Genomic DNA, 27856 nt, shown 5'->3' with positions numbered 1-27856 from the left:
CATGAGTTTGGGTGAACTCCGGGAGTTGGTGATGGACAGGGAGGCCTGGCGTGCTGCAATTTATGGGGTTGCAAAGAGTTGGACACGACTGAGCAACTGAACTGAACTAAACTGAAGAGCCAGTGATCCTCTTTGGGTGTTTAGGTCCAGGCATTCTCTTTCATGGCATGTGTTACTTTTACTCAATTCCTTCTGGCTGCCTGAAGTGTCTAGTCCCCTAACTGTGAAGTGGAGCCCCAAGGAATTGTGCAGGCATCGATTAGCAATGTCTGCCACATACATGCTAAGGATGCACGTGGGTGCCTCAGATTTGCCACCAAGGACGCGGTGATTTTCTCAGTTGCCTCTAACCCTTCTGAAGTCTGATTTAGATTCTCTAATCCAATGTCTGTTTGTGTCTATGGAAAGTACTGAAAATCTGAGCCAAACGTTTCCCGTCAGAAGCAGTGTCTTGAAAAACTAAACCGCAGGCAGTCTGTTCTGGAGAAAGCCCTGGCTGAGCAGCATGGACAGCCATCCCAGTAGCAGCACCGCCTCTTGGCCAAGACCTGCCCAAAAGAGCCCCACCCTGGGGTCATGGGCTTGCTTTTCTTGCTACTGAATGAGAATACGTAGGTGAGGAGGAAAACCAGGACTATAGACCCAGCCTCCTCTTCTCCTAAGGATTTCAGAGTGTCTCTGTCACTTGACAACTGAAATATTACAAATTATGCGTCTCCATGGAAAAAGCAAACAGTGGGCATGAGGTGGCTCCCCAAAATTCTCTCAGGAATCCCTCATCCTTCAGAAACTAGCCTTCCACAACTGCCTTCTCCAAACAAAAGACACAAGTCACCACACAATAACAGTACACCAGCTACTAAGACCTTCTTCCTGTCGCCCACTGTCCTACATATTTCCAAGTGTGATCCCTTTTGATCTCACTTTTTTCTCACTTTCAGTTGAAAGAACTTTATTGTGGGGTTCTTATGAGTATTGCCATCTTACAGGCAAGAAAGTTGAGGCTCGTGTGTGTGTGTGTGTGTGTGTGTGTGTTCAGTCATGTCCAACCCTTTGCCATCCCATGGACTGGCATCCCAACAGGCGCCTCTGTGTAGGGAATTCTCCAGGCAAGAACACTGGAGTGGTTTGCTGTTTCCTACTTCAGGGGATCTTCCTGACCCAGGGATTGAACCTGTGTCTCTTGCCTCTCCTCCATTGGCATTCTCTACCACTGTGCCACTTGGGAAGCCCCAAGTTGAGGCTCACAGAGGCAGTGCTACACATCTAAGGTCAAAGCCACTAGATGGAGCCATATGAGGTTGCCTCTATCCAACCATATTTGACCTTGAAACTGACAGTTCCATTAGATTCAAATTAATAGCCATTGGCAGGACCAGAATCCATAGTACTTGGCTGATTCTAGAGCAGATACTCTGGAAAGCTGCACAGACTCTCCTTGGAGATTTGTCAGTTTTAGCATCTATCATTCTTCCCTGTGAGTATCTGTTTTCCTGCCTGTTTCCTTTCCTGAGCTGTGAGCTCTCTGAGAACAGGAACTATCCATCACTGGCCTCTGAAACACCTGACTACCTCTTGAGCTGTCCCACAGCCTGGTCTTAATCATCATTCAACTCCTCTCTGTTGATGCAAGAATGAATGATTTTAAGAGCAATTTAATTCCCAGGGCTGTGAAATGACTGCTAGCTCCACAAGCCTCCTAACTGGGTACCAGCTACGTGCCACCGTACTACCCAAATGGCTAAGTGCTTCTCAGTGCTGGAGCTCCTACACCTAGGGCTTGGAGGGCTTTTGGTTTTGGCAGGAAGTGTCTGCTCAATTCCTTTAAGACACAGGTTGTACTGGACACCCTCAAGTGGAAGGATCAGATGTCCTCGGAAAAAATCCACACTTCAGGCTGTTTCTTGGCTCCTCTCTCTTCCTGACACAGTCCAAGAAGGAATTTATGGATGTTGGGAAGGACAAGGGGTGAGAATTTCTAGAACCTTTAAGAACACCTATGTAAGCAGCTCCATGCTTTACTGGCTGTGCACAATAAAATTCACTTTCCTGTAAGCAGGAAGAAAAATGTGATCTGCCTCAGGTGTTGCCAAAATGATGTGGAAAGAAATTCATCTGGATTTTTAAACCATCAGGAATCTTCCTGGTTCCCCCAAGCCCAGACTATTTGACGTAAATGCCTAAGTCAACAAGATAAATATATTCTGTGAGTTACTAAGAGTGAAGTCATAAGTATTCTGAAATATGATTCTAGCCAGTTGGAAGTTTTATCTTTATCTAGAAATGAAACTGTTTATTCTCCAGCTGTGACCCGGAAAAAATTCAGAGATTGTTGACTCCTTCATCTAAGCAGTGGTCTTTGTCCTGTGATGAAGTGCCTAAAAATAACCGTTAGTTTATTTCATGCTGCTTCCAAAAGGTTAACTATCAAACAGCTCTGCTGAGGCACCTCAGAATATACAATTATAAACCAAAAAAGTCTTGGGATGTGGCTGCCATGACCACACCGTGGTTTCTGCATCTACTGGATGAAGTGGTACCTCAGAGTAATGCTCCAAATAAAAACCTATAATGCCAAAATTTGGAAATATCATCCTATACTGGCAACATCTAATAATGAAGAGACTGAAACAAGAACTAATTTTTATCTTCCATAAATGATAAAATCCTGACATATTAACACTCACTCCCTCAAAAAAACAAGAAAAAAAAAAGAGCCTTTAAGACCATTGTTTTCATCTTTTTTTTCCTTCAATAGCAGGCACCGTAAGTGTGCCAGGAATTTGCACACCAAGGGACCAAATACAGAAGCCTATGTTTTGCCTAATCTGCATAGATGACACTGAGCAGTTAGGCACCTGGCCTTAAAAAGATACAGCAGTGCTCATCCAGCTCAGTACCAGCCCTTCACATTGACCATTACTGCTCTCCTTACTGGTTCTGTCAACTCCACATGCCCTCTTCTTTCCACTCCTGTGCACATCTTACACACCCCCGTGGAACCAGGATGTCGGTATTCCGTACGTGTGATCGCACTTTGGCCCACATCAGGGAGTCACAAAGGGAAGCTGCTGCTACTGCTGTCATCTCCCTTCATCTCCTCCTCACCCACACGTTCCTTGCCTTTTCTCATGCTTCTCCCACTTTCTAGACACCTAAGCAGGAGAAGGCAATGGCACCCCACTCCAGTACTCTTGCCTGGAAAATCCCGTGGATGGAGGAGCCTGGTGGGCTTGCAGTCCATGGGGTCGCTAGGAGTCAGACACGACTGAGCGACTTCACTTTCACTTTTCACTTTCATGCATTGGAGAAGGAAATGGCAACCCACTCCAGTGTTCTTGCCTGGAAAATCCCAGGGACGGGGGAGCCTGGTGGGCTGCCGTCTATGGGGTCGCACAGAGTCGGACACGACTGAAGCGATGTAGCAGCAGCAGCAAGCAAGAAAGGTAGCTGGGTGAGGAGCAAATTCAATCCACCTACTCAACTGCATCCAACCACTTTTTAGAATCCCACCCAACCTTCAGGCTCAGGTCAGGTGCTACCCCTTTTAAGGTGTCTTTTTTCAGCCCCTCAAAAAAATGTAGTCACCCTCCACTTTGAAACTTAACAGACTTAGGTTAACAATCTCCTTTATTACCATTCTATCGTAATCATAGCCATGCTGTAACTCCCTGATTCTCCCCGCCTTCTGAATGCAAGCTTTCTAATCTACTATCTACTTGACCAGTGTCGTTATTGTTGTTTCTGTTACCATTAGGTACCATATTAAGTACCTACTATGTGCCAGGCACATGCTAGTAGCTTTAAGTACACCTTCTCATCTTATCCCATCTTCTCATAACTCTATGAAATAGGCACATATATGGGGGCTTCCCTGGTGGCTCAGAGGGGAAAGCATCTGCCTGCAATGCAGGAGACCTGGGTTCGATTCCTGGGTCAGGAAGATCCCCTGGAGAAGGAAATGGCAACCCACTCCAGTACCCTTGCCTGGAAAATCCATAGCCTTGTAGGAGATGAGGCAAGTGATACTTAGAGGGGGAAGTGAATGGCCACAGGTATCAGCTACTAAGTGGAAGATTTGGATTCTAACATAGGTCTATTTCTCTGCAAAGACCAGACTCTTTCTCCCATACTAGCTGCTTCATTGATAGAACTCTCCAGAAAGCTGAAGGAAATGGACTGAGTCCCCTCAAAAAGTCTGGAGCAAGGCATTGCAGAGTCAACAGAAGCAGGAGAGCCATGAGTTGATCTTGACCAGGTCTACCAGCTCCCAAGAGAAGGGTGAGGCTGGGCCGGACAAGATGTTAGACATAGTCAGAGTGGTTCCTGGGCAAGTTATCTTTGGTTTGATTTTAGAAGAATCTCATGGAGCACTTGGAGCTGTAACATATGCAGAAAGAAAAAGAAAAAATACCTTGTATTGCAAGTGTAGGAGGGGGATAGGATGATAACCTGGGGCAAGGTCTATGTCCTTTCAGATTTAAGGAGAACAATAGCCATAAAGACCACACATGTATCCAGGTACATATACTTGTACCTGGATATGTTTGAATATAGAAGGTATGAAATTAGTACACACATGTACTTGTTTATGTTACTGAAAAGGAGTCATCTTCTCTAGTCTCCTGGTACCTGGATGTGAAGTACACACAACTGTATTATAATAATATAGGAGACTTAACAGCTGTCCTAACTTTCTTTTTAGACTTTCTTTGACCTCTCTAAGCTCCAGTTTCCTCATTTGTACTATGGGCTTGATATTACCAAGCAGACTTCTAAACTAGTACTGGTGAATAGAACTTCCTACAATGATGGAATTGTTCCTTAGCCACAATATCTGATATCATGGCCACTCATCACATTGCTCTTAAGCACTTGAAATGTGAGTAGTACCACTGAGGATGGAATCTTCAGTTGTATTTGATTTTAATAACCACCTGTGACTAGTGACCTCCATACTGCACAGTGCAGCTCTAGACCAGTGAACTCAAAGACTTTTCTTCCTCTTAACCCTTTTCTCTCATGAAGAAATCTTTAAGGTTTTGTTGTTGCTGTTGTCATTATTCTCCAGATGAATCATGCTTAAGAAGTTAACAGGAAAGAAGGCATCTAAAGAATCACCAGCACAATCACAAGAGTTAATCTGGCTCTAACATTTTCTTTTGATAAAAATAGAAAGCAGAGTATGATCCACATGTGTATTTTTCTGCATTTAGCATATATGCCAAGACAGGTTACAGAGCATGGCAACCTGCATGGCTTGGATAGAGCACTTTGTCCTGGATGTGTGACCCCAAGAATCTATGTATTGAGCCAATACAAAGGCTGTGTGTCTTCCTGCAGCCCTCCTTGGCAAACATTGACAAACAGCTCCTTTAGTCTTTAGGCCATAGAAGACAGAACATAGATGACTTGACAGATGGGAGATAGATAAGAGTTTTAGGTATAGGCATAGAGATATAGACTTAGGTATAGGTGTAGGTGTGGGTATAGATGTAGACATAAAGATGAAGATGTAGATGTATGGATATAAAGGTAGAGAGACAATCTCCCAGGACATATTCGCCTGGGAGTTCTGAGAAAGAGAGAGCTTCACTTCACTGCAGAACCCATCCTTGCTTAAAAAACAAAAACAACACAAAGACAGACTTACATATGCCAAGATAGGATTTTCAAGAGTTGGAAAAAGAAAATCCTGGAAAAAAATGCTCACTGAAGTCCATATTGTTCACTACAAAAGCTCTCACTGCTGCCAAAGACTGTCCTGTTCCTTCTACACACAGCATCTCACACAGACTCCACAGCAGTCCTACAAGAACACTCATAGCATGTTTTATTGATGCCATGACTCTGGCTTGCATTATAGCTAACAGTTTGTCCAAGGAAGTGGTTGAACAATGACTCAAACTCCAGGCGGTTTGTCTATATATCTGTGCTCTTCAACACTCTTCATTTTATATACCAGTGACTTGGAGTTTGCTATATTATCCAAAGCCCTTCTATTGGGTAATTCCAATTAGAAGTATATCTCTCAAGTCCTTTCTCTACATCTGCATCTCTATTCCTGCTGGACTTGTGGACACAGTGGGAGAAGAAAAGGATGGGATGAACTGAGAAAGTAGCATTGACGTATATACACCATCACGTATAAAACGGAGAGCTAATGGGAAGCTGCTGTATAACACAGGGAGCCTAGCCTGGTGCTCTAGGATGACCTAGAGTGGTGGGAGTCAGGCTCAAGAGGGAGTGGACACACACACACACACATATAGTTATGATTATTACTGATTTGAGTTGCTGTATGCAGAAACCAATGCAACATTGTAAAACAGTTATCCTTCAATTTTAAAAATTTAGCAAAAGAAATGTATTTCTCCTATTGTGCTGAAGTTTGCCTTCTTATAACCAATCCTCCTCTCCTCCTGCGATGCACACACATACTGGCTTATTCTGTCCTTTGAGGCCACAGGGGACGAGCCAGCTCCTGGTTCCCCAGGGTTTATACAGAGTGATCCTGTTCCTCTCCACCTTGGCTTTCTCAACTACCGAATAAATATGCACAGGTCTGCATTCTTTCCTCCTGAGAGATCTTTTCCAGACCTTCCATCACCTGATCCCTGCCTAGGAAGATAAGAAGTGCTTCTGCTTGCGCTTTCTAAAGACTCATTCTCTGATTTTAAAAGCCGTACTATCAGAACACGATCCTTCCTGTCTAATTATATGTAACAAACTGCAACCTAAAGTAATTTTCCCCAGGTCTGTCCTCAGAGAAGGCATGAATCAGTCAGCTATCTGTATGAGAATATTTTACATTTTTAAAGGTTGTTATTTGCTTTGTATGTTTGCTTCTCTGGTGTAAATATTTCCAGTTCTAGTATATTTATCTTCATAAGGTTTACCCCCTTACACATCAGTGATTTCTGCAGCTCCTCTTTGATCTAGATCCAAGTTGCTGCTGGGCTTAGGACTGGATTCAATGAGGAGGTTAAACTGAAGCAAAAGTAGGCTATTAGCTTGGACTCGTGCTAGGTTTTGTTCCTCAGAGTACAAAAAAATAGCAGCTATTTTTTAATGTGTGCCTACTATGGCCTCGATACCATTTTGGGTGTTTTCTGTGCAGATCTTTAATTCATAATTCCCTCTGGAAGGATTTTGATCCCTCATTGTACAAGTGAGGTCATGGTTTAGAGAGGATTAATAGCTTGCCCAGGCTTCCCAGGTGGCGCTAATGGTAAAGAACCCGCCCACCAGTGCAGGAGACCTAAGAGACGCAGGTTCAATCCCTGAGTCGGGAAGATCCCCTGGAGAAGAAAATGGCAACCCACTACAGTATTCTTGCCTGGAGAACTCCATGGACAGAGGAGCCTGGTGGGCTGTAATCCACAGGGTCTCAAAGAGTAGGACATAACTGAAGTGACTGAGGATGGACGGACAAGTAGTTTGCCCAAGTCAGAGTTAGTGAGTGGCATTTGTACTCTGGTATGTCTAGCTCCAAAGTCTAGACATTTTCCACCATGTTGAAGCTATAATGAGTCTTTCCTGAAGTGCAAAAACATCCCCCTGCCCTCAGACCACCAGGAGCCAATATGGGAAATACACAACCCTCAAGAATCACATTTCCTTCCTCCAAACAACAGAGCATTTGGCTTTGCCAGTGCACGTCTCTTACATACAGAGTGAGAAATCCTCACTCAACCCATACTCTGGTCAGTATTTCCCTAGACTCGTTGCCTTTAAGTCTCAACCAATGATTCTAACAGCCTTTTAGATGGAAATTTAAGTCATTTAGCAACACAAAAGTCTTGGGTAAAAGTCCAAAAGCATTTCAAACTTGGCCCTTGGCCCTTCCTCATAAAAAAAAAAAAAAAAAAAAAGGCAAAGAATTGATGGGAAGAGGGTGAGAAAGAAGGACTCTGTGGAAGGCTAAGAGAGTTCAAACAATTGCAATAGAATACCCAATCAATAAATATTTGTCCAGTAAACAACTAAGATGGGCTATGGTAGCTTGAAAGAAGACAACTTGCCAAGTTCTCCTCTTCATAATAATTTTCATCCAGTGGGCTTGCCTACATCAAAGATCCACAAATTCTTCTTAGGAACCTAATTTGAATAATAAAGCATACTGACAGCCACCTTCTCTCCGTGTCCTCGTACGGCCTTTCCTCTGTGCACAAGACAGAAAAGCCAAGTCAGAGAGAAATGTGGAGTCTCTTCCTCTTCTAAAGGACATCCTAATCTTCATCAGATTAGGATGCAGCCCTCGTGACCTTCAGTTAACCTTGATTACCTCCCTAAGAGCCTTATCTCCAAATATAGTCACACTGAGGGTTAAGGCTTCAATTATGAGTGTGAGGGGAGGGGAAGAAAAAACACTCAGTAAGAATAGTTTAAGTACTTGTTGATTGCAGAAGACAGCAAGGGCTCATGGATACCATTTCTGAGTCATCTCTTGCCCTTGGTCATAGCTTGGATAACTGGTCCTGGAACATTCTGTCAAGTTCTTCTAAAAACCTGATATTTTAAAGTTTTAGAAATAAAAAGGAAGAGAAACTAAAGTTCAAAGATATAGAATATTGTTTCAACCATCATATTACAAGATGTTAAGCTGGAATAAAAACTCAATTTGCCTTCTAAAGTCTTGGATTTTAAACTTTGCTTCCCACAGGAGAGGCAAACAGCAGATAGAGTTAATTTCAGATTGGAGAATCAATAATGAAGGGAGAAATTCCTCAACATCTATTCGACTGTGACCCTCACATCACTCAGTGTGCTCACTCAGCAAATATTGAAGGGATTCGGGATTATATGAGTGATTTCCTCAATGTTTTCACTTACATCATTACTTTGACTCTGATATTATGATCTTCACTGTACAGAAGTAAAATAAGACAAATGAAAGTTATATAACTCACCCAAAGGCCCAGAGTTAGGGCTTAGATCCAAACCACATCTGATCTGTCTTATTCCAAAGTTTTGTCCTTTCTCCTTATATTTCCAAATACTGAATTGTGAGTAAAATCATTCCTTCATGATTGCAAAATTCTTTTAGAGACCATTTTATGACCACACTTCAGCACATACTGAAGGAATAAAAGGAGATCTTCAAACACAGGAAACAGAACATCAAAATTAACTAAGAACTGCAGATATTCAACAGACTCAATTAGCAACAGATACTAACAAGCTTTGGCTTTCCTTTGTTTACTCGTAGGAGAGGACTCCTTCAAGAAGATCAGGAGCAACCGATTTGGATTCTGCTCTCTGCTTCCGAATCTCCGATTCTACCTAAGAGTGAGGTACCCTAGGACCACAAGCACCCTGAGACATTCAGCCAAACTCACCTCCACCATGGGGGTCATGACTCGGCTATGGGCAGGCCTCTTCCTAGCACTGCTTGCCCTTCCGGCCGAAGGTGGCGTCCTCAAGAAAGTCATCCGGCACAAGCAGCAGAGCGGGATGAACGTCACCCTGCCAGAGGAAAACCAGCCGGTGGTGTTCAATCACGTCTACAATATCAAGCTGCCCGTGGGGTCCCAGTGTTCGGTGGATCTGGAATCTGCCAGCGGGGAGAAAGACTTGGCCGCACCGTCAGAGCCCCGGGAAAGCTTCCAGGAGCACACGGTGGACGGGGAAAACCAGATCGTCTTCACTCACCGCATCAACATCCCCCGCCGGGCCTGTGGCTGTGCAGCTGCTCCTGATGTCAAGGAGCTTCTGAGCAGACTGGAGGAGCTGGAGAACCTGGTGTCTTCCCTGCGGGAACAGTGCACCTCGGGAGCGGGCTGCTGCCTGCAATCTGCCGAAGGTAGGAGCTGGTGACGGGTCCAGCCCCTCACTGTATGGATGGGAGGAACGGTGAGCCAGGCAGGATCCTCAGTTGTTTCCAGAGTGGGTTCCCTGGGGAACCAGCCTCAGAAGGTGTTCATTCAAAAGAGATTTAATGGACCCACGACTGTGGAGAATGTAACCATATCTAATAGGCTCTGGGAGAGTCATGGTGACAAATGTTTCAGAGGAATTTTCAGGCCTCTGAGAAATCTTGCTTTGAAAAACCCTATCTTACTTTTAAGTACTAGTTTTTAAAACTAGGGCTTCCCTGGTGGCTCAGCTGGTAAAGAATCCACCTGCAAGGCCAGAGACCTGGGTTTGATCCCTGGGTTGAGAAGATCCACTGGAGAAGGGAAAGGCTATCCACTCCAGTATTCTGGCCTGGAGAATTCCATGGACTGTATAGTCCATGGGGTCACAAAGAGTCAGACATGACTGAGCGACTTTCACTTCACTTCTAAAACTTCTTTGACAATGACATCTGCTCATGCCATACCCTGAAACCCTAATAATGTATTTTGAAATTTCTCACCCAAAGATCATTCTCTGAAAGGTAGTAATGTACCCCCATCACCCTGCTGTATAAATAAGGAAACTAAGGCCAAAAAGGAAGTTGGGATTCCCCAAGGTCCTGACCTAAGTGGCCAAGTTAGGACTTAAATGACAGTATTCCATACCCTGGTGTTCTCACAAAGTTACAACCTACAGTGATGTAAAATTTGGGGGAAATAGGAAAAAATGTTCCAGTTTAAAGGCAACAATGATGATGATCACATGTGAACTAAGTCCTTTATATATTGGGTTGGCTTGTAGCCTACAGAAAACCCAAATGAACTTTTTGGCCAATTCAATACCAGGCACTATAATTCACTGTCTCATTTAATCCTCCCAACAACCCTTTGAGATAAAGTTTAATACCCCCATTCTACAGATCTAAGAAATGAGACTCAAAAAAAGTTAAGCAACTGGCACGAGAAGACACAAAGAGTGATGAGAAACAGGAGCTTTGGCGGTGCCTGTGTTTCCCAGAACTCTGCCTGCCTCCAGGTGCATCTTTTTTTTAAGGAATTTTGCCACTTTGGAATTCTGTCTTCATTTCCATTCCCTAAAGTTGATAAAAATACACGGGTCTCAACAACGCTAAATCAGAGGTGAAAATATCTATTTCTGCCACTCATAAAACAAACAAACAAAATACTAGAAAGTATTTTGACAGATTATTTCAAGAGCAGCTCCAATCAAGAGCAACCCGAATCATCATAAATTGAGGCTACTGTAACTGCATGGACACCAGGCCCTTCTGCAGCGGCCAGGGCAACTTCAGCACTGAAGGCTGTGGCTGCATGTGGGAACCCAGCTGGAAAGGCTAATCAGCATAATAATAAGCCCTAATCATCATAAATTGAGAGTACCGTAGGACATCCTTTAGGTTTCCAAGGCAAAAAAAAAGTTTATGTACAAATTAGTTCATCTTCCACTTCTTTCAACCCCTAGTAAAATGCAGAGGGGATTTACAGAATAGGACTAATAGAACCCAAAGGAATTGCTTAAAAAACTCATTAATGTAGTGCTATCCATTAGAACTATGAGCCACTTATATAATTAATCATAACTTTTCCAGTAGTCATACTAATTAAATGAAAAAGGAACAGGTAAAATGATTTTAATCATTCATCCAATATAAGTAAATAATCTTTCAGCTTGGAAACTATACAAAAATTATTAATGGATATTTTACATTCTTTTCCTGTATGCTTTCTTTGAAATCCAGAGTGTTTCTAGTTCACATTTAGAGCACATCAAAATTCAGGCTCAGTTCAGTTCAGTTCACTTCAGTCGCTCAGTCATGTCCGACTCTTTGTGACCCCATGAATCGCAGCACACCAGGCCTCCCTGTCCATCACCAACTCCCGGAGTTCACCCAGACTCACGTCCATCGAGTCAGTGATGCCATCCAGCCATCTCATCCTCTGTCATCCCCTTCTCCTCCTGCCCCCAACCCCTCCCAGCATCAGTCTTTTCCAATGAGTCAACTCTTTGCATGAGGTGGCCAAAGTACTGGAGTTTCAGCTCAGGCTAGCCACAGTTTAATGGTTTAGAGGCCAAATGTGTCTAACAGCTACCATACTAGATGACATAGTTTTAGATTCTCACTTTTCAAGCCAACTTTTTTCTTAAAATTTACTTCCTTCCTGCTGTCAGGAAGGAGATACAATGTATTAATGCAACTGTATTTAGATGCAGATAAAATGGAGCAAGTTTTTTTGTTTCTTTCCCTTGATTGCATGGAGGCCATACCGCCCACTGCTGCAACTTCAGCCAAGACATTGTGGGAAAAGATGGATGCACATGAGCTCTGTGGGGGCTGAGTCTAACGGAAAGCTGTCCTAGCAGAATCAGAAAGCCACTACTTAGCTGCCTCATTTCAGTTACTGAAAATTTAGAAAACTTTGGTCACCTAAGCACATATACCGACTTAAGTGAACCAAGACCCTCTGCAAGAGGAAATCAGAATCAGCACAACGGTGGGTCCTTAATGTCCTCATTTAACCCAATCAACCCCAGGTGAGTGGGCCATGGGTCCCACCTGACGGATGGAGAATCTGAGCTCCAGAGTGTCTAAGTCATTTTGCAAATGCGGCACAGTTATTGAATCAAGGCATCAGAACTAAGTTCAGTTCAACAATTATTTCTTGGTGAAACACTTATTTTCTTACATGGCTAACCTCGGCTAACTATGGGAGAAGTAAAAACACAGCCCAGCAAGATGCATTCCACAGGCAATGGTTCGTAACCCTTGGAGTCACAGGAATACCTGAAAATCTGATGAAAACGAGTCTTCTCCCCAGGGATGGAAACACACACACACACACACACACACACACACACACACACACGTACACACATAATTTCAGAGAGTATAGCTTAAGAATGCCTGCCTAGTGTCATTGGTTGTGAAAGTGTTAGTCACTCAGTCATGTCCAACTCTTTGCAACTGTATGGACTGTAGCCTACCAGGCTCTTCTGTCCGTGGAATTCTCCAGGCCAGAATACTGGAGTGGCTTGCCATTCCCTTTCTCCAGGGGATCTTCCTGATCCAGGTATCGAACCCAGGTCTCCTGCATTGCAGGCAGATCCTTTACTATCTGAGCCACCAGGGAAACCCAAAATAGAAGACCAGCCCAAGGTGGGGCTCCAACCCATGACCCTGAGATTAAGAGTCTCATGCTCTTAACAGACTGAGCTAGCCAGGCAGCCTCACCTGATTCCACACAATAACCAATTGATTTTCAAGCCAGACGGAGCCTGAGAGGCCACCTTGCTCTAATGGAATTTGAATCTGGGTTTTGTGGGTAGAAGCCAAGAAAGTGAGCTGCCCCTGCTCAGAGAGAGACTCTGTTCTCTTCCCTGCAGGCCGCGTGGACACCAGGCCCTTCTGCAGTGGCAGGGGCAACTTCAGCACAGAAGGCTGCGGTTGCGTGTGTGAACCCGGCTGGAAAGGCCCCAACTGCTCTGAGCCCGAGTGCCCAGGCAACTGTCACCTGCATGGCCAGTGTCTGGACGGCCAGTGCGTGTGCCACGAGGGCTTCACCGGCGAGGACTGCGGCCAGCTGGCCTGTCCCAGCGACTGCAACGACCAGGGCAAGTGCGTGGACGGGGCCTGCGTCTGCTTTGAAGGCTACTCTGGGCTCGACTGCAGCCAGGAGACATGCCCGGTGCCCTGCAGCGAGGAGCACGGCCGCTGCGTGGACGGCCGCTGCGTGTGCCAGGAGGGCTTCGCAGGAGAGGACTGCAGGGAGCCCCTGTGTCTGCACAACTGCCACGGCCGCGGGCGCTGTGTGGAGAATGAGTGTGTGTGCGACGAGGGCTTCACGGGTGACGACTGCGGGGAACTCGTCTGCCCCAATGACTGCTTTGACCGCGGCCGCTGCCTCAACGGCACCTGCTCCTGCGACGAGGGCTTCACGGGCGAGGACTGCGGCCAGCTCGCCTGTCCCCACGCCTGCCACGGCCACGGCCGCTGTGATGAAGGCCAGTGCGTGTGCGACGAGGGCTTTGCGGGCCCAGACTGCAGCGAGCGGCGCTGCCCCTCCGACTGCCATGAGCGCGGCCGCTGCGTGGACGGGCGTTGCGAGTGCAATGATGGCTTCACCGGCGCAGACTGCGGAGAGCTGCAGTGTCCCCGCGACTGCAGCGGCCATGGACGCTGCGTGAACGGGCAGTGCGTGTGCGACGAGGGCTACACTGGTGAGGACTGCGGGCAGCGGCGGTGCCCCTCCGACTGCCACGGCCGTGGGCGCTGCGTGGACGGGCGCTGTGAGTGCCAGCCTGGCTTCCAGGGTGATGACTGCGGCGAGATGAGCTGCCCGCACGATTGCCACCAGCACGGGCGCTGCGTGAACGGCATGTGTGTGTGTGACGACGCCTACACGGGCGAGGACTGCCGCGAACTCCGCTGCCCCGGGGACTGCAGCCAGCGCGGCCGCTGCGTGGACGGGCGCTGCGTGTGCGAGGACGGCTTCGCCGGCCCCGACTGCGCGGACCTCGCCTGTCCTGGCAACTGCCACGGCCGCGGGCGCTGCGTGGACGGCCAGTGCGTGTGCCTCGAGGGCTTCACCGGGCCCGACTGCGCGCAGCGCAGGTGTCCCGGCGACTGTCACGGCCAGGGCCGCTGCGTGGACGGCCAGTGCGTGTGCCACGAGGGCTTCACCGGACCCGACTGTGCACAGCGCTCCTGTCCCAACGACTGCAGCAACTGGGGGCAGTGCGTCTCTGGCCGCTGCGTTTGCAATGAGGGATACACCGGGGAAGACTGCTCCCAGGGTGAGTAGCAGCCTCCAGCGAACTGGCGTCAGGTGCTGGCACGTGCTGTAGATCTCTGTGTTACCCTAAACACACAAGCACACACAGAAGCACACGCTCTTTGAAGGAGCCCTGGTCTCTCACCCTGGTCTCTCAGAGCTTCCATTTGGGGGTCAGAGGCTCAGAGAGGTTCTGGAATTGTCCCAAGGACACACAGCTTATAGATCACACAGCTGGTACCTGAATCTGGGTAACTCCTCTATACTGAGTTTCATAACCGGTGCCCGAGATAAGGTAGATGAAATGATTATCTACCTTTTGCTAAACATCAACCTTCTTTCCTACTCTACACACTGACATGTAAAACTGATATGACATCATAAACTAAATCCCTCTGTTTGGATGGAATTAAAATTCAACTCAATTGAATGGACAGTGAGATTACATAAAACAAACTATTTTAAATGCATGCTCAGCTAAAGACCAATGTTGATCACCTATGAAGCAGACTTGTCTCTTAAATCATCTTTTTGTTGCTGTCCTTGATCCCAAGGACTCTGAGTGCCTTAGAGGAGTATTAGCCCAGCAGTTAGCACAGGGCATGTATTCAAGTCAAGAGAAACACACAAAGACCAATAATGTTCGTGTTTAATGAGGGTCTTTGTACTTCCCTTATCCACCATATATACTTGTAATGGAGAATATCAGCTTGATTAAAGCCATCAGCACATGAGAATAAACACGTGGCTCTGTGTGTGACATGGCCAAGCCAGGGAGGCCTGTATGGAAGGAACACCAGTCTGGCAGGGAGAAGTAAGTTCCAAATCTGATGAGTCAGCGAAGTAGAGCAAGTCCCACTCACCTCTAAGAAAAGGAAAGAGTTGGACTAGATGAGCCTACAACACCCTTCAAGGGCTAAGGATATATGACTTGAAATTCAGAGCAGAAAGCCAAGCTCAGGCTGCACTTTCTCCTGCAGATGGCCTGAATCTGAACTAAGGTCCAAAGAATAGAAACAAGTTGAAAGCCACACTGCAGACCTGGAACTTGACCCTGAAGGCAAGGGGTGGCCCCCAAAAGTTTTGAAGATGAGACACAGTAGCCTGGACCTGTCTCTTCCCCTGCCAATCACAGAGGCCCCAAATCTCCTTAAATGCAGACTCATCAAGTACGCCCCTGCTGTGACCCATAGAGTGTGTTACTGACACCATCTGACCCAAGCTGTCCTTCCTTTTTCCTGCCAGTGTCCCCTCCCAAAGACCTTGTCGTGACAGAAGTGACAGAAGAGACCGTAAACCTGGCCTGGGACAATGAGATGCGGGTCACGGAGTACCTCATCGTGTACACACCCACCCACGAGGATGGCCTGGAAATGCAGTTCCGGGTCCCTGGAGACCAGACGTCCGCCACCATCCGGGAGCTGGAGCCTGGAGTGGAGTACTTCATCCGTGTGTTCGCCATCCTGGAGAACAAGAAGAGCATTCCAGTCAGCGCCAGGGTGGCCACATGTGAGTGCACAGAACCCCTCTTGGCAGTCTCAACTGCCCCCTGCCTGCCCAGTGCATAACCTACCCCCACCGGCATGTTACTGCCTCACCTTTGCCCCACAGGCCAGTGGCTGACTTCATACAGTTACACCAGCTAAAACTCTGGAATCCAGTGACGTCCACTGAATTTAAAAAAAAAAAAAGTTAAATATAGTTGATTTACAATGTTGATTTCTGCCATATGGCAAAGTGATTCAGCTATACACACATACACGCACATATATATATACATTTTTTTACAGCTTACTGAATATTTTTAAAGACACTCATCACATGCTAACTCCTATAACTCACAATAACCCTGTGAGACAGGAGCTATTGTTAACCCATTTTACAGATGAGGAAACTGAGACCCCCAAATGGCTAAGCCTCTTGTTCCAAACCAAACAGTTAATAAGTGGTCGAGATGGAATTTGAACCCTGGCAGTCTTAAATACTCTGTTCTACTGTTACTTTTCTGTGGAACTCACTGTACAAATATTTAAAATATACAAAAGTGGAAACATTAAGTTTCAAGTTATTCTTCCTTTAAGAGTTCAACATCAGAAAAATTACCTCCACTCTTAAAAAGCAAGTTGTGGTTAGAAATTGGTCCTTTTTTGCTTCCTAAGAATAACCTTGGCAGCTTTTTATTAAACTTGTGCTTCAGGCCAGGAACCATGGCTAGCAGTCATTGTGGAATACATCATTTAGTCTCAAAACATTCTCCAGGGGCAGGCATACTTACCCTCCTTCTCTTGGGTGAAGAAACTAAGGTTCAGGGCATTGTGTTCAACTCAACCAAGCACACAAAAGTTGTAATGATCGAGCTTATGATCATTACATACAATCAGCCCATATGTCTGATTCTAACGTCTATGCTCATATTAAGTTTAAGCATATGAAATTACAAATATTCAATCATATGGCTGGCCCTTATATTAATTTTCATGATGCCTCAAAGTCAACAGCATCCCAGAAGAACCCTTAAAAAGACTCCAGCTCTGACGATCAGCCCCGTGGGGTTTGGTGGAATGATGTCTGTCCCTCCCCATCACACATGGACTCATTCTTACCTCCTCTCTGTGCTCTTCCTGACAGACCTGCCTACACCTGAAGGTCTAAAATTCAAGTCCATCAAGGAGACATCTGTGGAAGTGGAGTGGGATCCTCTGGACATTGCTTTTGAAACATGGGAGGTCATCTTCCGGAATATGGTAAGGAGCACAGAAGAGAAGCAGGCATGTTTGTCCATGAGAACCAGAAAGATGCTCATGGGGTTCTGCAGACTTTTCCATCAACTCTGCTTCCCTGGCTTTGGGTGGGGGACAAGGCTCTAACTAAAAGGGCTTCCCTGGTGGCGCAGTGGTAAAGAATCTTCCTGCGAATGCAAGAGACACAAGAGATGTGGGTTCTATCCCTGGGCCCGGAAGGTTCCCTGGAGAAGGAAATGGCAACCCATTCCAGTGTTCTTGCCTGGGATATACCATAGACAGAGGAGCCAGGTGGGCTACAGTCCACGGGATTGCAAAGAGTTAGACATGACCAAGCACATATGCACTCAAGGCTCTAATTAGACCCTGCATATTTGCATATATTTCACTTGATTTTAAGAAATCAAAAAGCATGGCATTTAGGACTGAGTGCCTAGACAAACAGATGGCAAGTCATCTCTAGGTTCTGATTGCCTGTTACAGTCTTGCAAATCTCCACTCAGAGGCAATAATGTGTATATAATAATGGTATATGTAGTAACTGATTCTATACAACAGAAACTAACACAACATCGTAAATCAACTATACTCCAATAATGTTTTAAACAAAGAAAATAAAATGGTCTCTGTCTCAAATGCCTCCAAGCATATCTGAGATTGAGCATCCTTTCTCTCTGTGACTAAAAGCACATATGAGACAGGAAAGTGGGTCCCTGAGTTCAAAGCCAGGCTCTGCCACTTACAACTATGTGACGATGGGACAATCACCCGACTTTTAGGATGCCAGTTTCTTCATCTATGAAAGGAAGGACTGATTTTGTGGCTCCAGAGTGCCTGTGCTTCTCACACCTCTCAGTTTTCTTGAGTGTCAAAGGGGTGAGTAGAGAGGTCTATGGGAGGGCGTCTTTATTGTCTCTCTATCCTCAGCACCCACCATACTGATCAGGTGCTTAGTAAGTGCCTAGTGAACAGATGGAAGAGTGAAAGAGGAAAGAAGGAACACAAAATGAATGAATCATATAAACGAGGGGTCTGGCATTGCCTTAGGTCTTATGAAGGTGCCTCTATATTTCAGAATAAAGACGATGAGGAAGAGATCACCAAGAGCCTGCGGAGGCCGGAGACCACGTACAGGCAAACTGGCCTGGCTCCCGGGCAGGAGTATGAGATATCCTTGCACATTGTGAAAAACAATACCCGGGGCCCTGGCCTGAAGAGAGTGACAACTACCCGTGAGTATTACCTTTAATACCACTGTAAAGCTTATTGGACTGCAAAGCACCTCTAGTTGATAGCATGCTCTCTTACAGAGCTGCTGCTAAGTCACTTCAGTTGTGTCCAACTCTGTGCGACCCCACAGACGGCAGCCCACCAGGCTCCCCCGTCCCTGGGACTCTCCAGGCAAGAACACTGGAGTGGGTTGCCATTTCCTTCTCCAATGCATGAAAGTGAAAAGTGAAAGTGAAGTCGCTCAGTTGTATCTGACTCTTAGCAACCCCATGGACTGCAGCCCACCAGTCTCCTCCATCCATGCGATTTTCCAGGCAAGAGTACTGGAATAGGGTGCCATCGCCTTCTCTGCTCTTACAGAGCAGCAGTGTCAATTCACTTTTGCTACCTAAAAAACAAACTCCAAACTTAGTAGCTTAAAACGATTGCACGTTTGTGATCAGGGGTTGGACAATCTTCCTCTTCTCCACTGGACTCACTTAAAGCATCTGTGTGGGCTGGTTGACCTGGGATGGCCTCAGCCAGGATGGTGTCCTTCTGCCCCACACAGTCCCCCAGCCTCCCACAGGCTAGCCTGGACCTGGCCTCACAGCAGCTGAGCAAGTTCACAACCAGCACTGGGTCACTTCCACCAAAGCCAATCTCAGGGCCAGTCCAGATGGAAAGGGTGGGGAAACAGACCCATCTCTTTACGAGAGACGCTTCAGTGTGACATTTCAAAGGGGGCGCTGATACAGGAAAATACCGGAGATTCTAGTAAATGAGCCACCATACTATCCGATTTAATATTAGTAACCAGTCTTAATGAAAGAGGTAGGGCAAATATTAATGCTGTTCTTATTCAAGAGTAGAAACTGAGGCTTAGGGAAGCGGAATCAGTTTGACTAACACCATGTGGTTAATCCTATAAGGGCAAGAATTTTTAAGCCCGGGTTTAGTTTTATGACTTTAACCCCATTACCAATAACACTGACTAGCCTCTGGGTTATATAGTGTTAATTCTTCAACAGGAACCCAAATAAAATGTAGCTCAGCACTAAAGATGCCAGAACTGCTTGGGGGTCAATGTGGCACTGTTAGATCGTTTGGTGGGCGGACTAAAAATCCTGAATTTGGAATTGTTCTACAGAGAAGCAAAATTTTATAAATAAATAAATAAAATTATTCTGTGCTGACATTTGGGAAAATCTCTTTATCTTCTTCAAGATAACACGTATGCCAACTGCTTAAGGAATTGACTCTTCTTGGCAGGGAGTGATTGGAAAATTTACATCTGTTGACTAATGACAAGAAAGAACATCTTGCATTTAAATATTTGCACATTTTGCTTAACTCAGATCCAACAATTCAATTCATAAGACTGTCTTTTTTTATAAGCAAGTGTTTTCCATCATCTTGACAACATCCCACTGTGGTAGGTAGAAGACGGGCACCAACAAGAAAAAACATCATTAGATCACCAGAAAGGCAGAGAAAAGATCAAACACAGAGACAGCACACTGAAACACAAAAGGCGTTTCTTTCATCTGCCCTTTGCTTTTTAATCTGAATTTGGGGACTGGTTGCTTTATTTTCTTCTTCTTGCAGGACAAACACCCCAACATCTGACGTTTCATAATCACATTAATACTAACACTGAGAGGCAGATTCTTACCTGTTTATTTTGCTGATACCTGGTCTTTTTCCAAATTTAAAGAAAGGATCTTAATGTTTTCATTTTCAGCTCCTTCCCTCTCGGCTCTATACAGAGATTGTATAACAACCATTTCTGATGTGTAAATGTTTTTGAAAGGCATTGACATTTAAGGAGAAGGAACATGGGTTTTGGATCCAAACAGTCCTGAGTTTGAATTCTAGCTTCAGCACTCACCACCACTTTAGGCACATTCACTTCTTTAAGCCTCAGACTCACCATCTGGAAACTGGGTTCATAGTATCTTCCTATGGCATAGTCATGAGAGTTAAGACTTAAAGTAACAAAGCACTGTGATTGGCACACAGTACCTCAAGACCATGTTAACCTCCTGGATTGAAGGGATCCCAAGCTAGGAGAAGATCAGCGTCCTTAATTGAATCTCTGTTTCTTTAATGAAAGGGCTGTTAAGAAAGACAGTAGGTATGGCTTGGGTGTTTCCCAGCACCTCAAAGAACATAGAACACGCGCTTCACTGCTGAATTGCAGCATCGGTTTCACTATGCACTTTATACTTTCATCGTCTGTGAGCTGAGACTTACGTATCAACGCCTAGGGTTCAAAAAATAGACACTGCAGGTTTCTCACAATCGACTCTGAATTATTCCTTCTCATGCCTTTTATAAAACCGAGTCCCCTTCACTCAATATTGTTATCTCATGAATGCTGAAAACACAAACCTAACTATGTTTAAAAAAATGAAGAAAGAAACATTGACTGGATGCCTTAATGTCTTAATTTTATGCTTGGTATGTTTTAATGCATTAAAATTTTTACATAATTAGAAAAAAGTTAAAACATAGATGACAAAGCCTGATGGTATGCTGTGGATTCAGAAAGGTCAAAGACCCACTCTCTAAATGAATGAATGACTATATAGATGGCATGATGCAGTTTGAATAAACTGTAGAGAAATCTGTTTTGGAATAGTTAGAAAAGTACAGTATTCAAAAGCTCTTCTTTTTTATTTTGGTAAGAACACTAATCCTGAGCTCTATCCTCTTAATCCTGATGCTGGGAAAAATTGAGGGCAAGAGTAGAAGGGGATGACAGAGGATGAGATGGTCAGATGGCATCACTGACTCAATGGAAACACGCTTTCAAGAGTGTAATACAGTATTGTCGACTAGAGGTACAATGGTGTACAACACATCTCTAGAGTTCAGTCATCCTGCAGACTGAAATTTTTTACCCATAGGGGAGGGAGTGTGTGTTTATCTGTTTGCAACAGAGTCAGAGAAGGGTTTGTGTTAGAAAGTGACCTAGAAGAGGGATTTTGAAGGATGAAGAGGAGATTTCTAGGGAGAGGAGCAATCTCAGGAAGAAGAAACAGGGGAACCAAAAGTTCAGAGGCATCAATGCACTCTTGGAGGAGAGGTACGCTGTCGGAGCAGGAAGCACAAGGCCTTTGGGGCAGGAGGAAGACCGAGATGAGGACTTGGAGACTGACAAGGCTTGAGATAGCCATGACCTTCTTGCTTTAGTTATTTCCATCAAAGCTAACTTTCCATACATTATCAAGATAGTCATTGCCTCAGTTTTCTGCTCCATTATTCTGATAGAGAAGTCACCAATTAGGGAGTTTTGTCTCACTGGAAAACCAGAGAGACTGAGTCAATGTTTTTCAAGTGAAACACCTGCTGTGTGTTTCTTAAACTTCTGATAATGATGATAGTCATAATAATAACAATAATCATGACTATTTATCATATAACTACTATGTAGCAGGCTCTGTGCTAGATGCTTGGCATGCATTATTTCCATTAACATTTGAAAAACCAAACAAAAAAAACCCTACCAGTTAGCAGTCATCCTCTGTGCTTAGTGCCGCAGAGACTCCGATGATACTTATAGCTTATCAGATGGGAAACTGAGATTCCAAAAGACAAAATAAGTCAACTGGCCAGCATACAGCTAAATGTACACTCATGCACTTGGAAGACTGCAAGCCCCCTCTCTGCTCAGCCCTTGGCACTGGCCCTGGTCTCTAAAACTGCTGTCTCCTCTGCCTGTCACAGGCTTGGACGCCCCCAGCCAGATTGAAGTGAAAGATGTCACAGACACCACCGCTCTGATCACTTGGTCCAAGCCCCTGGCCGAGATCGATAGCATCGAGCTCATGTACGGGATCAAAGACGTGCCAGGAGATCGCACCAGCATCGATCTCACACACGAGGAGAACCAGTACTCCATTGGGAACTTGAAGCCGGACACCGAGTACGAGGTGGCCCTCATCTCCCGCAGGGCCGACATGTCCAGCAACCCCGCCAAAGAGACCTTCACAACAGGTAATACGCCCACTCCCGGCTGCTAACAGCCCCAGAAAAGGAAGGATCACCAGACTCCTCCCCATTCCATGGCAGTGTGTCTCCCAGGCGCCTTTTACAATAGAAAAAAATGGAAAGAGGATTTTTATTTTAGAATACTGTAGCAATTGATTGATTTTTCAAAGAAAAAAACTTACCCCCAATAACCTTCTAAGGATAAAGAAAGTTTTTTGCCTGCATAGAAGATGCTGGTCTGAGATTCTTAGACATTTTGGTCAAAATAAAATTCAAATAAATATTATAAGAGTAAAATGTAGTATACGGAAAGTATGAATGGCAAAGATGCCTTCTAAGCTCTTAGACTAGGGCGCTATTTTCAAGGTACCAGAGTGTCAATCATTCATTCACTAAATATTTTTTCAGAGCTCGGTAAGCTCTCTGTAGATCATTAAAAATCCAGTGATGAAGGCAGCACACCCATCCTTACAGTCACAGAGCCAATTTGCAAGCTTTTGCATAGTTTTTATTAAGTACAAAATCATTGGCAAACATGAACGATTGAGGTATCACAGCGATTTAATAAAGAAGTGTCCAGTGTTGTCCAGATGTGTGCTTCAGCTATTGAGCCAGAGGGGTGAGTGGGTCTTTTCTCTCCAATGGCAGACACTTTTCGCGTCTCACCATGAACTATCAAGGACTCCCAGTCTCCTGTGCCTGGCGCTCTCAGTACCAGTGCCCTTTCCTCTCCCAAACAGGCCTGGATGCGCCCAGGAATCTCCGCCGCATCTCCCAGACAGACAACAGCATCACCCTGGAGTGGAGGAACGTCAAGGCAGCCGCCGACAGTTACAGAATTAAGTATGCACCCATCTCTGGAGGCGACCACGCGGAAGTAGAAGTCCCCAGGAGCCAACAGACCACAACCAGAACCACGCTCACAGGTGAGCTCCATACCCCTACCCACCCGGACCCGGGGGCATATCCCCACCTTGCAGCCCTCCAGAGAGAGAAAAATAGCCAGTTCCCCATTGTCCCTCTCCCTCGGGCGTCAGTGAGTCAGGCCGTGGAACAGGCCAGCCGTTGAGAAACCGTAGCCTTCAGGGCCTAGCTCAGGGGCCTTTTTATGGTCCTCTGAAAGTTTGTCCAGTTTTGTACTGAATCTCAACCTGCTCATTCTCTCCTAGGGCTGAGGCCAGGAACTGAATATGGGATTGGGGTGTCTGCTGTGAAGGGAGACAAGGAGAGTGACCCAGCCACCATCAATGCGGCCACAGGTGAGCCGGCCTGGCTTCCCACCACCACGGGACAGGCACTAACAGACACGACGGGGCCAGGAGGCAGGAAACCGCCTAAAAAGAAGTGTAGATGCCCAGAGGAAAACAAGGCTTCAAGGATCACCCAGCCCAGATGTTCACATTCAAAAGGAGCATAAGGACCCAGGATCCAAGGCAGACCACTTATACATATCCTTTTTTTATCTTTTTATTTGGAGGTAATTGTAGGTTCACATGCACTCTAAGAAAGAATACAGAGAGATCTGTGCCCTTTGTCTAGTTCCTCCCAGTGTAACATTTGTGTAACTTAAGAACACTATCACAATCAGGAAATTGACACTGATATAATCTATCAAGTTTGTTCAGATTTCGCTACACTGTGTGTGTGTTTGTACGTGTATATTTAGTTCTATGAACTTGGAGCATGAACTTGGGTGAATTCCGGGAGATGGTAAGGGACAGGGAGGCCTGGCATGCTGCAGTCCATAGGGTCTCAAAGGGCCGGAATGACTTAGTGACTGAATGACATTTAGTTCGATGTGATTTATCACCTGTAAATTTGGAATCCACCACTTCAGTCAAGAACGAATAGTTGCATCACACTGAGTCCTCCGTGCTACACTTTCCCATCCCCATGGTCACCACCCTCCCTCCACTTAACCCTAACCCTTGGCGTCACTGATCTGGTCTTTGTCCAGTTTCAAGAATGCTACATAAAAGGAATCATGCAGCACACGAACTTTAGAGACTGGCTTGTTCACTCAGAATAATTCTCTTTAGCCACCAGGGAAGCCCCATAATTCTCAGCATGAGTGTGAGAGAGTATGAAGGTCCCTCAGTTGTGTCTGATTCTTTGTGATCCCATGAACTGTAACTGACTAGACTCCTCTGTCCATGGAATTTTCCAGGCAAGAATACTGGGGTGGGTTTCCATTTCCTTCTCTAGGGGATCTTTCCGATCCAGTGATTGAACCTGGATCTCCTGCGTTAGAGGCAGATTCTTTACCATCTGAGCAACCAGGGAAAGAAAGGAAAGGAAAGGAAAGTCACTCAGTCATGTCCAAATCTCTGCAACCCCATGGAATGTAGCCTACCAGGCTCGTTGGTCCTTGGGATTTTCCAGGCAAGAGTACTGGAATGGGTTTCCATTTCCTTCTCCAGGAGATCTTCCCAACCCAGGAATTGAGCCTGGGTCTCCCACATTGTAGGCAGATGCTTTATCATCTGAGCCACCAGGGAAGCCCCACTAACTCTCTTGAGATCCATCCAAATTGTGCCTTCTATCAGTAATCAGCTCCTTCTAAATGCTTTTGCGTATCATCTCAGTATGGATTTATCACTATAATCTTTTTAATCTTCCCAAACACAATGAGGTACCGTACAATGGCATTTCATACAGGTGAAAACTGAGACTCAGGTGAGATGCCTGAAGCCACACATCTCTACAGCAGACCTAGGACTGTGGCCCACAGCCACCCTTCAGTCCCAGAAGCAGCCCTGCCCTGAAGCCTGAAGGGTGTTCAACTCTCTGTTTTCCTCCCAGAGCTGGACACACCCAAGGACCTTCGGATTTCTGACCCTACGGAGACCAGCCTGACCCTCGTCTGGCAGACGCCGGTGGCCAAGTTTGACCGTTACCGCCTCAACTACAGTCTTCCCTCGGGCCAGCCAAAGGAGGTGCAGCTCACCAGAGACACTACCTCCTTCGTCCTGAGAGGCCTGGAACCTGGGCAGGAATACAGCATCCTGCTCACAGCAGAGAAAGGCAGACACAAAAGCAAGCCGGCACGGGTGCAGGCGTCCACAGGTGAGGTGGATGTGCTCTGAGCTCTCTCCAGACCCTCTGATGACCCTGAGGCTGGCAGACCCATCAGCCAGATTGTCTTCAAATAAGAAGATCAGATGGGAAGACAGGGACTTTCTCTACTCATGAATCCTCTAAATGCCGTTTGAGTCACTTACAGATCTTTTCCTCTTGTCCACTGACATGTCCACAGCAAAGTTCCCTAGCTGGGCAATCAATAATGGCTTTTAAATATTTCTTCCTAGGAGAACTTAAAGCATGAGAGTTTGTGCTTGTCTTTGGTTCTTTGTATTTTAATTTCGTGTTTTCATGGAAATGAATGTTTTTTTTTTTTTTCTTGTTTTCCCCCTCTTTAGCACAGTCCATTAACTTTTCATTTTATTTCTTTTCAAGATGACCAAGAGGTTCAGAGTAATTCTTTGGTTATGACCCATTAAATATTTTTATTCCAGGTCTTTTGCCCTCCTCTCAGGTTACCTGAAATGCTGCACACAGTCCTGTGAGCCTGTCACAGAGCCCTTCTCCTTTTTCTCTTACTCGTTAAGTGATGAACTTTGTTTATCCGTGACAGCTTAATCCTGACCTCCAGTATCCCTTCTAGCCCAAGTATCCTGTTCTTTGTACCTGCCCCCATGTTTCTTTAATGGCTAAATTGGGGGGAAAAAATCAGTTCTTCTTTTATGAATATGCATATTTAATTTTGGCTCCCAAATAGTCAAGAGGTATAGGTGGAAAATGTTAATTCTTCAGAATGTGATAAAAGCTTAGTTTCAGTTTAATTAGTATTTATTGAGAACCCATTGAATACATGGTATCATGCTGATATTTGAAGAAAAATTGATCGTGTACTTACTTAGCACTGTTATTTTGGCTCCTGTGCTCCTGCTCTTAGTCTGTGGGGAAGACCAGATAGTCTGAGTGTTAGATGGAACTCACCCAAAGAAAGGAAGTAGTGGGGTAATCAGGATAAGCCAGAGAAAGTGTCTTGACAGAGACACTATTCCAGCTGAATCTCCATAAGCAGAAAAGGGGTTGCTGTGATGGGAAACCCTTTGGAAATGCCTTGAAAAGTCTTAGTCATTTATAAATACTTTCACCTACACATAACAGAAATCTCAAGTTACAGAACTCTAGCAAGACACAGGGTGGTTTCCTCTCTCATAAAGTAAGTCGGAGGTTAGGTGGTTCGGTGCTGGCCCAGCAAGTCCAATTCTCAGGGATTCGGGCTCCTTCTCTCCTTCTCTTCCACTAGTCTTAGTCTTTGGCCTGCATTCTCAAAGCCACCCCCATGTCACAAAAAACTGCTTCAGTGCAGCCTTCACCTCGGTGTTATAGGCGGCATGAAGGAGGAAGAAACAGGAACAACAGATAGTGCCTCCCAGACGAGTCTGTCTGGAATCCTCCCCAATGACTTCTTACATTTTACTGGCCACTTCTAGCTATAAGTCAGTCTAGGAAAGGTAGTCTTTGAGCTGTGTGCATTGCTGCCCACAGAGTTTGTAAGGAAGAGGGGGTGGGTATTTGGTAGACAAAGAACAGCCTCTTCAGAAAAGACTTCAGCCTGCAGGCTCCTCTGCTCGTGAATTTCCCAGGCAAGAATACTGGAGTGGGTTGTCATTTCTTCCTCCAGCAGATCTCCCTGACGCAGGGACTGAACCTGTGTCTTCAGTGTCTGCTGCACTGGCAGGAGAGTTGTTTTTGTTTGTTTGTGTTTTTTACCAGCTGAGCTATAGATCCGTTTGCTAAAGTGAACTTAGGTGGTCACTTCTATTGACTCTATGCATGGACTGCTTCCAGCCAGCTATGAGATGAGCATCAAGGATCCTTGGATGGGGCAGGGGTAGCCTAATCATAGACGAGGTGGGGAGAATAAATTGGGAAGAAATAAATCAATGGTAGATATTTGAATGGTTCAGCTTGTAAAACATGAGCTTGTTGTAAGATGTGAAGGGGCCACAAATGAATCAGAGAAATAAGAGAATAATTTCTTCTTCTTTCCCTCCTCCTCTTCTTCTCCCTCCTCTTCTTCCTATTCTTCCTCTTCCTCCTTCCTTCCTCGCTCTCTGTCTCCCTCTCTCTTTCCTTTTCCCTCAGTTTCACAAATGCTAGATTATAGAGGATTTCCTGGCTCCTCTCAGTCATCTTACCCTCTGGCCATGACCACTTTATCTCGTATCTCCAGCAGGGAATCCCCAGGCTTCAGCAGCTCAGGGAGAT

At 45.5% G+C, this 27856-nt stretch overlaps 1 protein-coding gene across 15 annotated transcripts in view; it reads left to right on the top strand.

The window, feature by feature from the left end:
• Positions 1 to 27856, top strand: part of TNC (tenascin C) — a 102468-nt gene that overhangs the window by 21105 nt on the left and 53507 nt on the right. For all 15 annotated transcript variants that reach the window (NM_001372074.1, XM_010808269.4, XM_024995899.2 and 12 more), the window contains exons 2-10: positions 9212 to 9805; positions 13243 to 14652; positions 15876 to 16139; positions 17259 to 17374; positions 18447 to 18603; positions 22313 to 22582; positions 23317 to 23502; positions 23746 to 23835; positions 25379 to 25642. In NM_001372074.1, the coding sequence (NP_001359003.1) occupies positions 9349 to 9805; positions 13243 to 14652; positions 15876 to 16139; positions 17259 to 17374; positions 18447 to 18603; positions 22313 to 22582; positions 23317 to 23502; positions 23746 to 23835; positions 25379 to 25642 (3214 nt within the window). In that variant the 5' untranslated portion in view covers positions 9212 to 9348. The remainder of the gene's footprint in view (positions 1 to 9211; positions 9806 to 13242; positions 14653 to 15875; positions 16140 to 17258; positions 17375 to 18446; positions 18604 to 22312; positions 22583 to 23316; positions 23503 to 23745; positions 23836 to 25378; positions 25643 to 27856) is intronic.

The sequence above is a fragment of the Bos taurus genome, chromosome 8, assembly GCF_002263795.3.
Source record: "Bos taurus isolate L1 Dominette 01449 registration number 42190680 breed Hereford chromosome 8, ARS-UCD2.0, whole genome shotgun sequence".
Lineage (NCBI taxonomy): Eukaryota > Metazoa > Chordata > Mammalia > Artiodactyla > Bovidae > Bos > Bos taurus.
Note: the sequence above shows the minus strand (reverse complement) of the source record. Positions and strands in the feature narration are given on the sequence as shown.